At 41.9% G+C, this 14,988-nt stretch overlaps 1 protein-coding gene across 1 annotated transcript in view; it reads left to right on the top strand.

Annotated features, from left to right (window-relative positions):
• OTOG (otogelin) overlaps window positions 1–14,988 on the top strand; it is a 288,440-nt gene that overhangs the window by 69,251 nt on the left and 204,201 nt on the right. Inside the window, exons 14-15 of the mRNA XM_088458241.1 lie at window positions 12,324–12,456; window positions 13,863–14,040. Coding sequence (XP_088314367.1) covers window positions 12,324–12,456; window positions 13,863–14,040 — 311 coding nt within the window. The remainder of the gene's footprint in view (window positions 1–12,323; window positions 12,457–13,862; window positions 14,041–14,988) is intronic.

The raw sequence follows: 14,988 nt of genomic DNA, 5'->3' as shown, positions 1-14,988 counted from the left end.
ATTACTCATTATATATATAGACCCTCTCCTCAATTGTCTTCATTACTCATCATATATAGAGACCCTCTCCTCATTTGTCTTACATTACTCATTATATATATGAGACCCTCTCCTCAATTGTCTTCATCACTCATATAGAGAGACCCTCTCCTTAGTTTTCTTACATTACTCATTATATATAGAGACCCTCTCCTCAGTTGTCTTACAGTACTCATTATATATAGAGACCCTCTCCTCAGTTGTCTTACATCACTCATTATATATAGAGACCCTCTCCTCAGTTGTCTTACATCACTCATTATATATAGAGACCCTCTCCTCAATTGTCTTCATTACTCATTATATATATAGACCCTCTCCTCAATTGTCTTCATTACTCATCATATATAGAGACCCTCTCCTCATTTGTGTTACATTACTCATTATATATAGAGACCCTCTCCTCAATTGTCTTCATCACTCATTATATAGAGAGACCCTCTCCTTAGTTTTCTTACATTACTCATTATATATAGAGACCCTCTCCTCAGTTGTCTTACAGTACTCATTATATATAGAGACCCTCTCCTCAGTTGTCTTACATCACTTATTATATATAGAGAACCTCTCCTCAGTTGTCTTACAGTACTCATTATATATAGAGACCCTCTCCTCAGTTGTCTTACATTACTCATTATATATAGAGACCCTCTCCTTAGTTGTCTTACATTACTCATTATATATAGAGACCCTCTCCTCAGTTGTCTTACATCACTCATTATATATAGAGACCCTCTCCTCAGCTGTCTTACATCACTCATTATATATAGAGACCCTCTCCTCAATTGTCTTACATCACTCATTATATATAGAGACTCTCTCCTCAGTTGTCTTACATTACTCATTATATATAGAGACCCTCTCCTCAGTTGTCTTACATCACTCATTATATATAGAGACCCTCTCCTCAGTTGTCTTACATCACATTATATATAGAGACCCTCTCCTCAATTGTCTTACATCACTCATTATATATAGAGACCATCTCCTCTGTTGTCTTCAATGCTCATTATATATAGAGACCCTCGCCTCAGTTGTCTTTCATTATTCATTATATATAGAGACCCTCTCCTCAGTTGTCTTACATCACTTATTATATATAGAGACCCTCTCCTTAGTTGTCTTACATTACTCATTATATATAGAGACCCTCTCCTCAGTTGTCTTACAGTACTCATTATATATAGAGACCCTCTCCTCAGTTGTCTTACATCACATTATATATAGAGACCCTCTCCTCAATTGTCTTACATCACTCATTATATATAGAGACCATCTCCTCTGTTGTCTTCAATGCTCATTATATATAGAGACCCTCGCCTCAGTTGTCTTTCATTATTCATTATATATAGAGACCCTCTCCTCAGTTGTCTTACATCACTTATTATATATAGAGACCCTCTCCTTAGTTGTCTTACATTACTCATTATATATAGAGACCCTCTCCTCAGTTGTCTTACAGTACTCATTATATATAGAGACCCTCTCCTCATTTGTCTTACAGTACTCATTATATATAGAGACCCTCTCCTCAGTTGTCTTACAGTACTCATTATATATAGAGACCCTCTCCTCAGTTGTCTTACAGTACTCATTATATATAGAGACCCTCTCCTCAGTTGTCTTACATCACTTATTATATATAGAGACCCTCTCCTCAGTTGTCTTACATCACTCATTATATATAGAGACCCACTCCTTAGTTGTCTTACATTACTCATTATATATAGAGACCCTCTGCTCAGTTGTCTTACATCACTCATTATATATAGAGACCCTCTCCTCAATTGTCTTACATTACTCATTATATATAGAGACCCTCTCCTCAGTTGTCTTACATCACTCATTATATATAGAAACCCTCTCCTCAGTTGTCTTACCTTACTCATTATATATAGAGACCCACTCCTTAGGTGTCTTCATTACTCATTATATATAGAGACCCTCTCCTCAGTTGTCTTACATCACTCATTATATATAGAAACCCTCTCCTCAGTTGTCTTACCTTACTCATTATATATAGAGACCCACTCCTTAGGTGTCTTCATTACTCATTATATATAGAGACCCTCTCCTCAGTTGTCTTACATTACTCATTATATATAGAAACCCTCTCCTCAGTTGTCTTACATCACTCATTATACATAGAGACCCTCTCCTCAGTTGTCTTACATTACTCATTATATATAGAAACCCTCTCCTCAGTTGTCTTACATCACTCATTATACATAGAGACCCTCTCCTCAGTTGTCTTACATTACTCATTATATATAGAGACCCTCTCCTCAGTTGTCTTACATTACTCATTATACATAGAGACCCTGTCCTTAGTTGTCTTCATTACTCATTATATATAGAGACCCTCTCCTCAGTTGTCTTACATTACTCATTATATATAGAGACCCTCTCCTTAGGTGTCTTCATTACTCATTATATATAGGGACTCTCTCCTCAGTTGTCTTACATCACTCATTATATATAGAGACCCTCTCCTCAGTTGTCTTACATCACTCATTATATATAGAGACCCTCTCCTCAGTTGTCTTACATCACTCATTATATATAGAGACCCTCTCCTCAGTTGTCTTACATCACTCATTATATATAGAGACCCTCTCCTCAGTTGTCTTACATCACTCATTATATATAGAGACCCTCTCCTCAGTTGTCTTACATCACTCCTTATATATAGAGACCCTCTCCTCAGTTGTCTTACATCACTCATTATATATAGAGACTCTCTCCTCAGTTGTCTTACATCACTCATTATATATAGAGACCCTCTCCTCAGTTGTCTTACATCACTCATTATATATAGAGACCCTCTCCTCAGTTGTCTTACATTACTCATTATATATAGAGACCCTCTCCTTAGGTGTCTTCATTACTCATTATATATAGAGACCCTCTCCTCAGTTGTCTTACATCACTCATTATATATAGAAACCCTCTCCTCAGTTGTCTTACATCACTCATTATACATAGAGACCCTCTCCTCAGTTGTCTTACATTACTCATTATATATAGAAACCCTCTCCTCAGTTGTCTTACATCACTCATTATACATAGAGACCCTCTCCTCAGTTGTCTTCATTACTCATTATATATAGAAACCCTCTCGTCAGTTGTCTTACATCACTCATTATACATAGAGACCCTCTCCTCAGTTGTCTTACATTACTCATTATATATAGAGACCCTCTCCTCAGTTGTCTTACATTACTCATTATACATAGAGACCCTGTCCTTAGTTGTCTTCATTACTCATTATATATAGAGACCCTCTCATTTGTCTTACATTACTCATTATATATAGAGACCCTCTCCTTAGGTGTCTTCATTACTCATTATATATAGGGACTCTCTCCTCAGTTGTCTTACATCACTCATTATATATAGAGACCCTCTCCTCAGTTGTCTTACATTACTCATTATATATAGAGACCCTCTCCTTAGATGTCTTCATTACTCATTATATATAGGGACTCTCTCCTCAGTTGTCTTACATCACTCATTATATATAGAGACCCTCTCCTCAGTTGTCTTACATTACTCATTATATATAGAGACTCTCTCCTCAGTTGTCTTACATTACTCATTATATATAGAGACCCTCTCCTCAGTTGTCTTCATTACTCATCATTATATATAGAGACCCTCTCCTTAGTTGTCTTACATCACTTTTTATATATATAGACCCTCTCCTCAGTTGTCTTACATCACTCATTATATATAGAGACCCTCTCCTTAGTTGTCTTCATTACTCATTATATATAGAGACCCTCTCCTCAGTTGTCTTCATTACTCATTATATATAGAGACCCTCTCCTTAGTTGTCTTACATCGCAGAATGTGGATTTGTGTATCAGTGTACTTCTGACAAAAACCATGTGTAGATCAGTATATTATTAATAATTTACTGTTTTTTATTCAACCATAACATTTTGCACCTTCTTTATACTAAAATAAACAAATTATTGTTTTAAAAATTGTATAAAAATTAATAATAATAGTGTTTTGAAACTGTTCTGTCTTATTCGTATTGCTGACTGTGTGTGTGTTTTATCGGAGATAAATTTGGCTTTTTTTTTAATTTATCCCTCCTTACGGTATCCTCAAGGGTAATACCGACACCTTATATTTTGTTTTGCATAGTATTATAAATATTTGTAAAGTAATGAGCGTATCCATCCAGTGTTATTCATGAGCGTATCCATCCAGTGTTATTCATTTGCTTCCTGGGATATGTTTCTATAGAGTCTAAAGTTAAGTTATAAATTGAAAACATCTATTCAGTTCCACGGATGATGATATAAAGCTGCATCACAGCCCTACTTTGTAGTATTAGATTCTGGTTGGATAGATAGATTTATGTTTGTTTGTTTGTTTTTTCATTTAGATATTTTTGTGTTTGTGGAACCAGAGCAGTTTATTTATCCTGTGTGTTTTCTGAGTACCTTAGAAGTATTTTATATTGCAGTACACTGCTCCTATCGCTACTGGCAAACTTTATGTGAAATCCCTGCTAGCATTCCTTTCTCTCAGTGCATATACAATCTGTATAAAATGATTCTTAGAATTGATAAGACCAAGGGGGAGATGTATCAAACCTTGGAGAGAGAAAAAGGGGAGAGATATAAAGTACCAACCAAACAGCTTCTAATTGTATTTTTATAGGATGTGCTAGAAAAATGACAGAAGTTGATTGGTTGGTACTTTATCTCTTTCTTCTTTATCTCTCTCCAAGATTTGATACATCTCCCCCCAAGTGTGGCAAGAGATACTGGTTCACTCTTAACATGTATATCACTATAAGCGGCCATATATTTGCATCACTATAGTGATAAACTGTAGGGCTAATAAGCATGTATGTAAATGTAGCCCCATTCTCAGGGGCGGTCTACTAAGTACTTGGTAAATATTAACTAGGCATAATTTCCACGAAAGCCGTGTCAGTGCCAGTGTGACCCTTGTATCCGTCACACCTTCCTATTGCACGTATGATGAGGCTATAATGCAGGCACACCTGACAAATGAGTGATCATTAGCATTGTTGTGTGTATGTCGATTCAGGACAAAGGTTATGTGTTCATGTCCTGCATGCTTGAAATACATTCAGTAAGTACTGTGAACGACGATTGGTATCATTTGGAAGAAATTCACACTTGGGGCCTAATTTAGAGTTGCATGGAAACCTGATGCTTTACGTACAGCACCAATGTTTGGTGATGCGCATGGGAGGGATCTGTACTGCGTAGGTGCGGGATCTGTACTGTGTAGGTGCGGGATCTGACATGCACAGGTGCGGGATCTGTACTGCGCAGGTGCGGGATCTGTACTGCGCAGGTTTGGGATCTGTACTGCGCAGGTGCGGGATCTGTACTGCGCAGGTGCGGGATCTGACATGCGCAGGTGCGGGATCTGTTCTGCGCACGTGCGGGATCTGTACAGACCTGTGTCTGTGACGACTGTCGCAATACCCCCTAAGCTGCAGCTCGACAGTAAGGGGGTGATGAAGGGGCGATGACATGGAGCGTTCCCGAGAACAGGGCATGTCGAAGCTAATGCTTTTTGACGCAGCTTCACTGGCCCCGGCAGCGTGATTTATCCAGACATCCCGAGCAGCCTGAGTGTTATGCAGATGTCTGATGGTCACGCAGTGGGTCCCATGGCTACATCTCCGGACCTAGCATCGGATCAGAGAATCCAGCAGTGGGCATCTTATGACATACGACACCTCCTGCGGCTTTGGCATATTGTATCACAGCTGCTGCGCACAAAGGTGCTGGCACTGTGCTACAGTGTCCATCTCTGAATCAGGCCCTTAGTACATAGGTGCCATTCCTCCTAAGTAGGATTTAAATGTCAGCTAAATTAGTAGATGTTAGCCACTATTTGTAATCACCATTATCCTCGTCTATTACACAAAACTTCTGATAGTATTAGATGCAGTGCCAGTTCTTCTGTGTCATTATCCCTTTATGTTCTTGTAGCTAGCTGACTCACGGCATCCAGGATAGCATTCAGTAGTGACAGTCTATCGGTTGCAGCAGTTATCAGTTCACTTGCTGGCTCTCCGGTATCACCCCCTACTCCCCATGTTGCTGTATAGTAAACGGTCTCATAAGCTGCCAGGTGACAGGTGGTTGCGATCTTGGCATGACATTACCGCCCGTGATCGGATTGCAAGATGCAATCATACCGATGGAATGTAGCGCAGAGAAAAAGGCTCTGAAAGGTGCCCATCCCTGCGATGTGCCCGGAGTGCTGCCGGGGCTACTGCGCCAAGGAGGGTCCCGGGGGAACCTTACTGTACATGGACTCTTTCCTCAGTTATTCTATATAAATTACTGTATATATGGAAACCCACTTTTCAGTTGTCTTACATCACTCACTAGGTATAGACAGCCTCTCCTCAATTTCTTACATTACTCACTATATACAGTGCATCCGGATAGTATTCACAGCGCTTCACTTTTTCAACATTTTGTTATGTTACAGCCTTATTCCAAAATGGAATAAATTCATTTTTGTCCTCAAAATTCTACACACAATACCCCATAATGACAATGTGTAAAAAGGTTTTTTGAGATTTTTGCTAATTTTATTAAAAAAAATAAAAATAAATCACATGTACATAAGTATTCACAGCCTTTGCCATGAAGCTCAAAATTGAGCTCAGGTGCATCCTGTTTCCACTGATCATCCTTGAGATGTTCCTACAGCTTAATTGGAGTCCACCTGTGGTAAATACAGTTGATTGGACATGATTTTGAAAGGCATACACCTGTCTATATAAGGTCCCACACTTGACAGCGCATGCCAGAGCACAAACCAAGCATGAAGTCCAAGGAATTGTCTGTAGACCTCCGAGACAGGATTATCTCGAGGCACAAATCTTGGGAAGGGTACAGAAAAATATCTGCTGCTTTGAAGGTCCCAATGAGCACAGTGGCCTCCATCATCCGTAAATGGAAGTAGTTCGGAACCACCAGGACTCTTCCTAGAGTTGGCCGGCTGTCTAAACTGAGCGATCGTGGGAGAAGGGCCCTAGTCAGGGAGGTGACCAAGAACCCGGTGATCACTCTGTCAGAGCTACAGCATTCCTCTGTGGAGAGAGGAGAACATTCCAGAACGACAACCATCTCTGCAGCAATCCACCAATCAGGCCTGTATGGTAGAGTGGCCAGATGGAAGCTACTCCTTAGTAAAAAGCACATGGCAGCCCGCCTGGAGTTTGCCAAAATGCACCTGAAGGACTCTCAGACCATGAGAAACAAAATTCTCTGGTCTGATGAGACAAAGATTGAACTCTTTGGCGTGAATGCCAGGCGTTATATTTGAAGGAAACCAGGCACCGCTCATCACCAGGCCAATACCATCCCTACAGTGAAGCATGGTGGTGGCAGCATCATGCTGTGGGGATGTTTTTCAGCGGCAGAAACTAAGAGACTAGTCAGGATAGAGGGAAAGATGAATGCAGCAGTGTACAGAGACATCCTGGATGAAATCCTGCTCCAGAGCGCTCTTGACCTCAGACTGGGGCGACGGTTCATCTCTCAGCAGGACAACGACCCTAAGCACACAGCCAAGATATCAAAAGAGTGGCTTCAGGACAACTCTGTGAATGTCCTTAAGTGACCCAGCCAGAGCCCAGACTTGAATCCAATTGAACATCTCTGGAGAGATCTGAAAATGGCTGTGCACCGACGCTTCCCATCCAACCTGATGGAGCTTGAGAGGTGCTGCAAAGAGGAATGGGCGAAACTGCCCAAAGATAGGTGTGCCAAAAGACTTGAGGGTGTAATTGCTGCCAAAGGTGCATCAACAAAGTATTGAGCAAAGGTTGTGAATACTTATGTACATGTGATTTCTTAGGTTTTTATTTTTTTGTTATTAAATTTGCAAAATTCTCAAAAAAACTTTTTACACGTTGTCATTATGAGGTATTGTGTGTAGAATTTTGAGGACAAAAATTAATTTATTCCATTTTGGAATAAGGCTGTAACATAACAAAATGTGGAAAAAGTGAAGCACTGTGAATACTTTCCGGATGCACTGTATGTAGACCTTCCCCGCAGTCTTACATCTTGATAAGCTGTGGAGCTGAATTAACAATACGTATATTTCTTTATCAATTTCCTTGAACCCCCTATTCCTTTCCACATCACTGTTATCCTAGGAGCCCCTTCCCGGTGTCTGAAATGATATGCACATTTTATTTGACTATGGATCTGCATGTGGTTTCCTTCTATTCATTCCAAAGTGGTATATTTGCATTTTGTACCGAATGTCCCAAGCACACCAGATGTTGTCCACAAATTTCCTTTGTTTAACACCAATGGGCCTATATTATCCCCCCGATACACTTTATGGTGATACCTATTTAACGCTCCCCAGAGACACACCAAGGTGCGCAGAGTTGGAAGTGAAAAGACCAACCTCAGTCCAGGACAAAACTCCGCTTTCTTTTTAATTAGCTTTTCTATTTTTCTCCTAAAATATTGCCTGATTTAGCCTAAGTTTTTGTTTCATTTAATCCAGAGAGAACATCAGGACGTCTGGTTTCTGTGTGTTGTGCTTCAAGATGTACAACAGGAGCCTTTCCCCAAAGCAAGGAACTCCACTAAAAATGCCTCCTCCTTGTACTGTTCCACAAAACTGGAATCCAACAAACTCCTCCCATTGCCCGCTGTAGACTTTAACAAAGATGTTATGGAATTTGGAACTTGGCACAACCTCTTCACTAACCAAACTTGTCATCCTGGGACCCCTGTGCAGGTTTCTATAATTGTCCCATGTTGGATACTTTGGATAGGATTATACTTGAACATTTTGCTGATAGATTTTATGATCCACGCCATTCTGCATAGTATGGGGGTGTTTTTTAGGATGGGTGAGATCACCCGCATTCTTCATGTCAGCAGCGTGGAAGCAAGTGTTTGGCGTATTTTATTGAGTGTCGGCACAATTGCTGCCAGGAGGAAAAAACATCAAATAAGACAGAAGTGAGGGAGATGGAGGGAAATTCCTGGCCGGCATCACAAAGGTTCCAGTCATTCTTCCACGGACTTGGTGACACAAACAGTCATCAAGCTATAAGTGGCTTCAGAATTATGTGAAATTTTGCTAAAACACTTTCTGGAAAGGCAAATCAGATGAGCGATCAGCGCAGCTTAACGTTATCGCGGTGTCGGGTGTCTGCATCAGTGTCCTTTGTAGTTTCCTGAGATGAGAAAAGATTTGAATATAGGAATTTTTTTCTCTCAAGTGCTTAGCTGGGGAGAGTGGGGCTGATGTGAAAGCACCTGCTGAGAGGAGCCCCGGCCAGCGCTATGAAAGCATCAATTCATGGGAACAGAGAATTATTGTCATCTAGAATTTCTTCTTTTCACAAGCAATTGACGATGAAAGTGTCCTGTCCATCTTTTCACCATAGGTTAAGGTAAATAACTGGTTTACGCCTGTTTACTGGTGGTTAGGAACACGTGTCCGGTTCTATCGTCTGGTCAAGTTTTTGACCTATCGTGTCTTCCAGTTATATGAAGATGTCATCTTCATACTTTATCATATTTCAGGGATCACTTATCAGCCTAGAGCTGCCTGGCAATGTGGCCGTACACAGCAGGAGAGAAGGGTGGCATTATCTGCGTTGCGGTTATTGTTGCACAATCGTTGAGGGCACACAGACACTACTGGAGTGCATGATTGGATAGAGGTGGAGGTATATAAAGTTTAACACTTATTTATATGAAGGCGATTAAAAATATTGTTTCAAATCATCTGATCTAAGAGTCTTTCCAGACAGATCTGAGAAGACACCAAAACACTGAAGCTCTCCCGATACGTCCTCTGAAAGATGCTTTTATGTACTGTAGACAGGACATTGGAACTCTTCAATCGGTCTCCTCAATCTGACACTTTCTGGGTCTTTAAATTCTTGTTTTGTGATAATATCCCTATGACTTTGTTCATCTACACCGGCATTACTGTCCTATGGTGATATACTTTATAGAAGAAGGCCTTCACCACTGATTTTATGTATGTTCTTCATGGGAACCACTGATGATCCAGCTTCTGTTACAAACGCTTGAAGCCATCATGGCCTACTTCTTCTGGATCCACTTGTGTCCACAGGCACAAAATCTCCTCTGTTTTCATGATGTCATCCGCCCGATTGTTGCTTGTGTTTTATGATGTCATCCCCTCATCCCTTACGATTTCATGGTGTCGCCCACAACCCTTATTCTTGTGTCTGGAAGATGTCACCTTCTGTCTTATCACTCCTGTCTTATATCTCCCCATCCCTTTCTTCTGCCTTCAGAATGTCATCACCCCCTGTCTTCTGTCTTCAGGATGTCACACACCCAACTTATCTGCCTTCAAAATGTCACCCACCACCCTATATTTTCTCATCAGGATGTTACCCACCCACCTTTCCTCTGTCTTCAAAATGTCACCCACCACTCTATATTCTCTCTTCAGGATTTCAACTACCCACTCGATCCTTTCTATCTTAAATATGTCACCCCTCCCTCTCTTCTGTCCTGAGGATTGTCGCTTACCCTCTATCTTTGGCGTATTAATCCCTTTCTTTTATATATAGGGACAGGAGCAATGACTGAGTCTGGTGCTGGCTGGGAGGATTTCTGTAATAAATACATTTATTTTGTTGTACATTTCACAATGACCCAATGTCAGATATTCATAATCTTATCTTCTATGTGACCAAAACTATTCTGTATGTCATATCATGTGTCCCAATGCACAATGCATTCTGGGCCTGATTCAGACCCGCTCGCAAGCGCTATGCGCTCACAAGCGAGTCGATTGTTAGGCAGTGCACACGCGCGAGCCCCAGAGCGAGCGCAAAAAGCACTCGCTCCGGCGCTCACATGTCGATCGACTGCTCCCCCCGTTTGGAAGGCGGGGCGGAGGGGTGGCTGGGCAAATGGAGGTGTTCCTGTAGGAACGCCTGCCATTTGTGGGCAGCCCTACTGACATCACTCGTGATGTCAGTAGGTGGACTTCCTGCTCTATTAGAGCAGGAAGTCTACTGGGGCTTGCGGCAACGAGACCCTAGCGCAAGGGTCTCGTCGCAAGCCCGATGGTCGCGATGGCCTTGACCATCGCGACCATCACCTGGCCGCTCGCATAAGCTGTGGGTGGTAACCCACAGCTATGCGAGCGGCCAAGAGGCCGCAACTAAAAAAACAAGCGCCCGCCCTGATCCAGAGCGAGCGTCTCTGAATCAGGGCCTCTGTTCTCAAAGGAACATGCACAATCACTAATGTACAGGCCACGGTGAGCAGTTTTGTGACTCAGTCCAGCATAGGACACTGCTGCAATTTGTCATTAGGTACAAACAGATAAAAATAGCTATACATTGGCATAATACAGCAAAATAAATAGGTAGTAACTGAATACTTCTCAGAGATCTCCTCCTGATAATGCTTCTTATTTTCTAGTTACATTTTATCATCCATCATCACCCAGTGAGTTTCTTTGGTTTATTACTTAAATTGTATTAGTGCTCTTGGAACTAAGGGGGTCATTCAGACCCGCTCGCGAGCGCAGGACGCTCGCAAACCGGTCGATGTTACCCCAATGTGCATGCGCACGACGGAGGGATCTCCGGGTCTCGCACCAAAGGGGCGTGCTGTCGATGGTGATTGACAGCACGGCCCCTTTGGTGGGCGTTGCTGCCCAGACGGAGGCGTTCCCATGGGAACGCCTACCATCTGGTGCCGGCCCCACTGACATCACTAGTGATGTCAGTGGGAGTGATTTTGGCTCTGATAGAGCCAAAATCACTCCAGGGCTTGCGGCAACGAGACCCTACCGCAGGGTCTCGTCGCAAGCCCGATGGTCGCGATGGTCTTGACCATCGCGACCATCTTTTTGGCCGCTCGCATATGCTGTGGGTGGTCACCCACAGCTATGCGAGCGGCCAGAAGGGGCCCCTTCATTTTTAGGTAGGAGGGCCCTGATTCAGAGCGAGCGCTCTGGTCAGAGCGTCCGGCTCTGAATCAGGCCCTAAGATCCTGTACTGTCATTATTCAATTAGAAGGATATTCAGTATCTCCAGGGAGTTGCATGACCTGAATAGCTGAGTTCGGGTTTGCCTTATGGTTCAATGTTATCTCAGATCTCTGCAGCCATGTTGCATATCCCTTATAGTCTACACACTACAGTATACAACGTCCCCTATATACAAGCATGTGGCATAAACCCGTGGCCAAGCTCTGTGCAGAATTCCATCTGTAACCTTCTGGGTTTTGCAGAATCTGGATGGCTCCTGTATCCAGTCTGTGAACATCATTATAAACCAGGACCAGAGGAAACAGGTGACGCTGACGCAGTCGGGCGACGTCCTAGTGTACGACCAATACAAAATCAACCTGCCATACACAGACGGTAAGTCCTGCATACCTGTATATTTATGCTGTGTCTCCTGCTGCACGTCACTACAATCAGCATAACTTGGAATCCGGTTTTCGGTTTCAAACATAAATTGCCCAAAATATTTTTTATTTTCTGGGATTTTCTTTTAATATCTGTTTGCTGGTCATGGGCCCCTGCAGTACTGGGCCCCTTTTCACTCAGAGTGATCCAAAGCCGCGCCTCTGGGCACAGCAGGGGGACACAGAAGCCAGCAGGAAGCTCATATATACACAAGGCGCCCCCTGCAGCACTAGCAGGATATTGCACAGCCGCTGCGTATGACGTCGCAGCGGCTGCACAATAGCATACCACCCTGAATAAGGCCTCTCATCACTATAGAGAGTCCTTGCGATATATATACTCTGCTTAATTTTACATTTATCTTCTTTGTCTATTTAATGCTCTATTCAGAGCGATTATTGTTTTTACATGAGGTACTCTATTGTGTATTTGTGTTTCAAATGCAAGACTGCTGCTGCCTTAGGGGTGTATTTATTAAGGATACATCCATGGTGAAACGGCGCTAGAAGTTCCCCTGCCATTTAGCTTAGGCTGCTCTATACCTACAGACCGCAGTCCCTATTGTTCTCAGGGGGGAGTGCAGTCTGGCCCAATTGACCAAGCTCCGAAACTCCTAGCTACTTCAGATGGCATCAGCTGCCCTGTTCCTGTGTGAAGATTGTTGCTGGAGAGGGATCTTCCCGGCAGCCTCTATGCTCCTCTCATCCTGGCAGTGCGTCTTTCATATGCGCACGTGTGACGGGGAGCAGGCGTGCGCAGATGAAAGACGCATTATCCTGAAGTAAAGTGACACGACTGCCAACGTCTTCTCTGGTACAGTCTTCTGGATCTGCACAGACTGGATACACAGATATTATGCTGATATAGCAGCGCCCGATTTATTCCCTGCCGCAGCGATAAATATAATTTTGTATTACGATATAATCACCCACATTACTGTTTTCCCTGGGGGAGCGTCCACAGTACTGTGCAAGCGTGAGTCGGCTTCTCTGCTCATTGGTAAAAAGTAAAGTAAAAAAATAAATCGAAAATCAAAAACACACACTGAGATAGGTTATATATATATTTTATCCATAAATAATACAAAAAATAATTTTAATAATTTATTTAAAAATCTTTGCATTAAAAATTATATATTGTAACAATAAAGAATTGTTTTGTGTTTTTGTTGTGGCTTACAAGTACTTTATAAATAGGCTTCCTCGTGTAAATGGCGTAACCCCTTAGTTGTCTAGGAGGATACAGTAATGAGTCCTGGGTGCTTTTACCAGCAATGTAGCTCTTCATGAATAGGCCCCGGGCACCTACATGTAATAAAAATACCTATTTGTTATTTCCTCCCTCTATTGTTTTTACAGATGTGTTTGAGGTTAGACAATTGTCATCTCTGTTTGTACAAGTGAAGGCGGAAATTGGTCTGCGGCTGCTCTATGACCGGGAGAGTCTGCGGCTCTATCTCTATCTCGATGGGCGCTGGAAAGACGATACTACTGGCCTCTGCGGGACCTTTAATGACAATGCACAAGACGATTTCCTGTAGGTTAAGTACTGCGATGACGCTGAATATAATATGATCATTTCTATAATGGTACATTGCTCTTCCTCTGCTGGCTGCAGTAAAAATATGGCCAAGTTCTATAATATCTGTCCTCCGCCTTCTCTCTCTGGGGGAAATGTACTAAGCCTTGGAGAGAGATTAAAATGAATGGAGATAAAGTGCCAACCCATCAGCTCCTGTCATTTTTCAAACACAGCCTGTAAAGTGACAGTTAGGAGCTGATTGGTTGGTACTTTATCTCTCTCCACATTATCACTCGCTTAGTACATCTCCCCCTGTGTCGGTTAACACCCAGAGCGAAATGTATCACGTATTGCAATTTGATTGCGATACATCCCGCCATATTCGCATTTATAATAGCGTTTTTTAACTACAAATTAATATGTATGAATACTGACCTGCCGGGACAGCTCTTCCGAATTAGGTAGATCACATGGGACTAGAAGGAAAGATATTATAGAATGATCACATGGGGCTAGATGGAAAGATATTATAGAATGATCACATGGGGCTAGATGGAAAGATATTATAGACTGATCATATAGGGTTAAATGGAAAGATATAGACAGGTCATATGGGGCTAGATGGAAAAATATTATAGATGGATCACATGGGGCTAGATGGAAAGATATTATAGACTGATCATATGGGGTTAGATGGAAATCTATTATAGATGGATCACTTATCTAGGTCGAAAGATATTATAGATGGATCACTTATGTCTAGATGTAAAGATATTATAGACTGATTACATGGGGTTAGAAAGATATATATGGATCACATGGGGCTAGATGGAAATCTATTATAGATGGATCACTTATCTAGATCGAAAGATATTATAGATGGATCACTTAGGCCTAGATGTAAAGATATTATAGATTGATTACATGGAGTTAGAAAGATATATATGAATCACATGGGGCAAG

This window comes from Taudactylus pleione, unplaced genomic scaffold, assembly GCF_031769625.1.
Source record: "Taudactylus pleione unplaced genomic scaffold, aTauple2 ptg000820l, whole genome shotgun sequence".
Taxonomy (NCBI): Eukaryota; Metazoa; Chordata; class Amphibia; order Anura; family Myobatrachidae; genus Taudactylus; species Taudactylus pleione.
The sequence above is the reverse complement of the archived record's forward strand: the minus strand, read 5'-3'. Positions and strand labels throughout refer to the sequence as shown.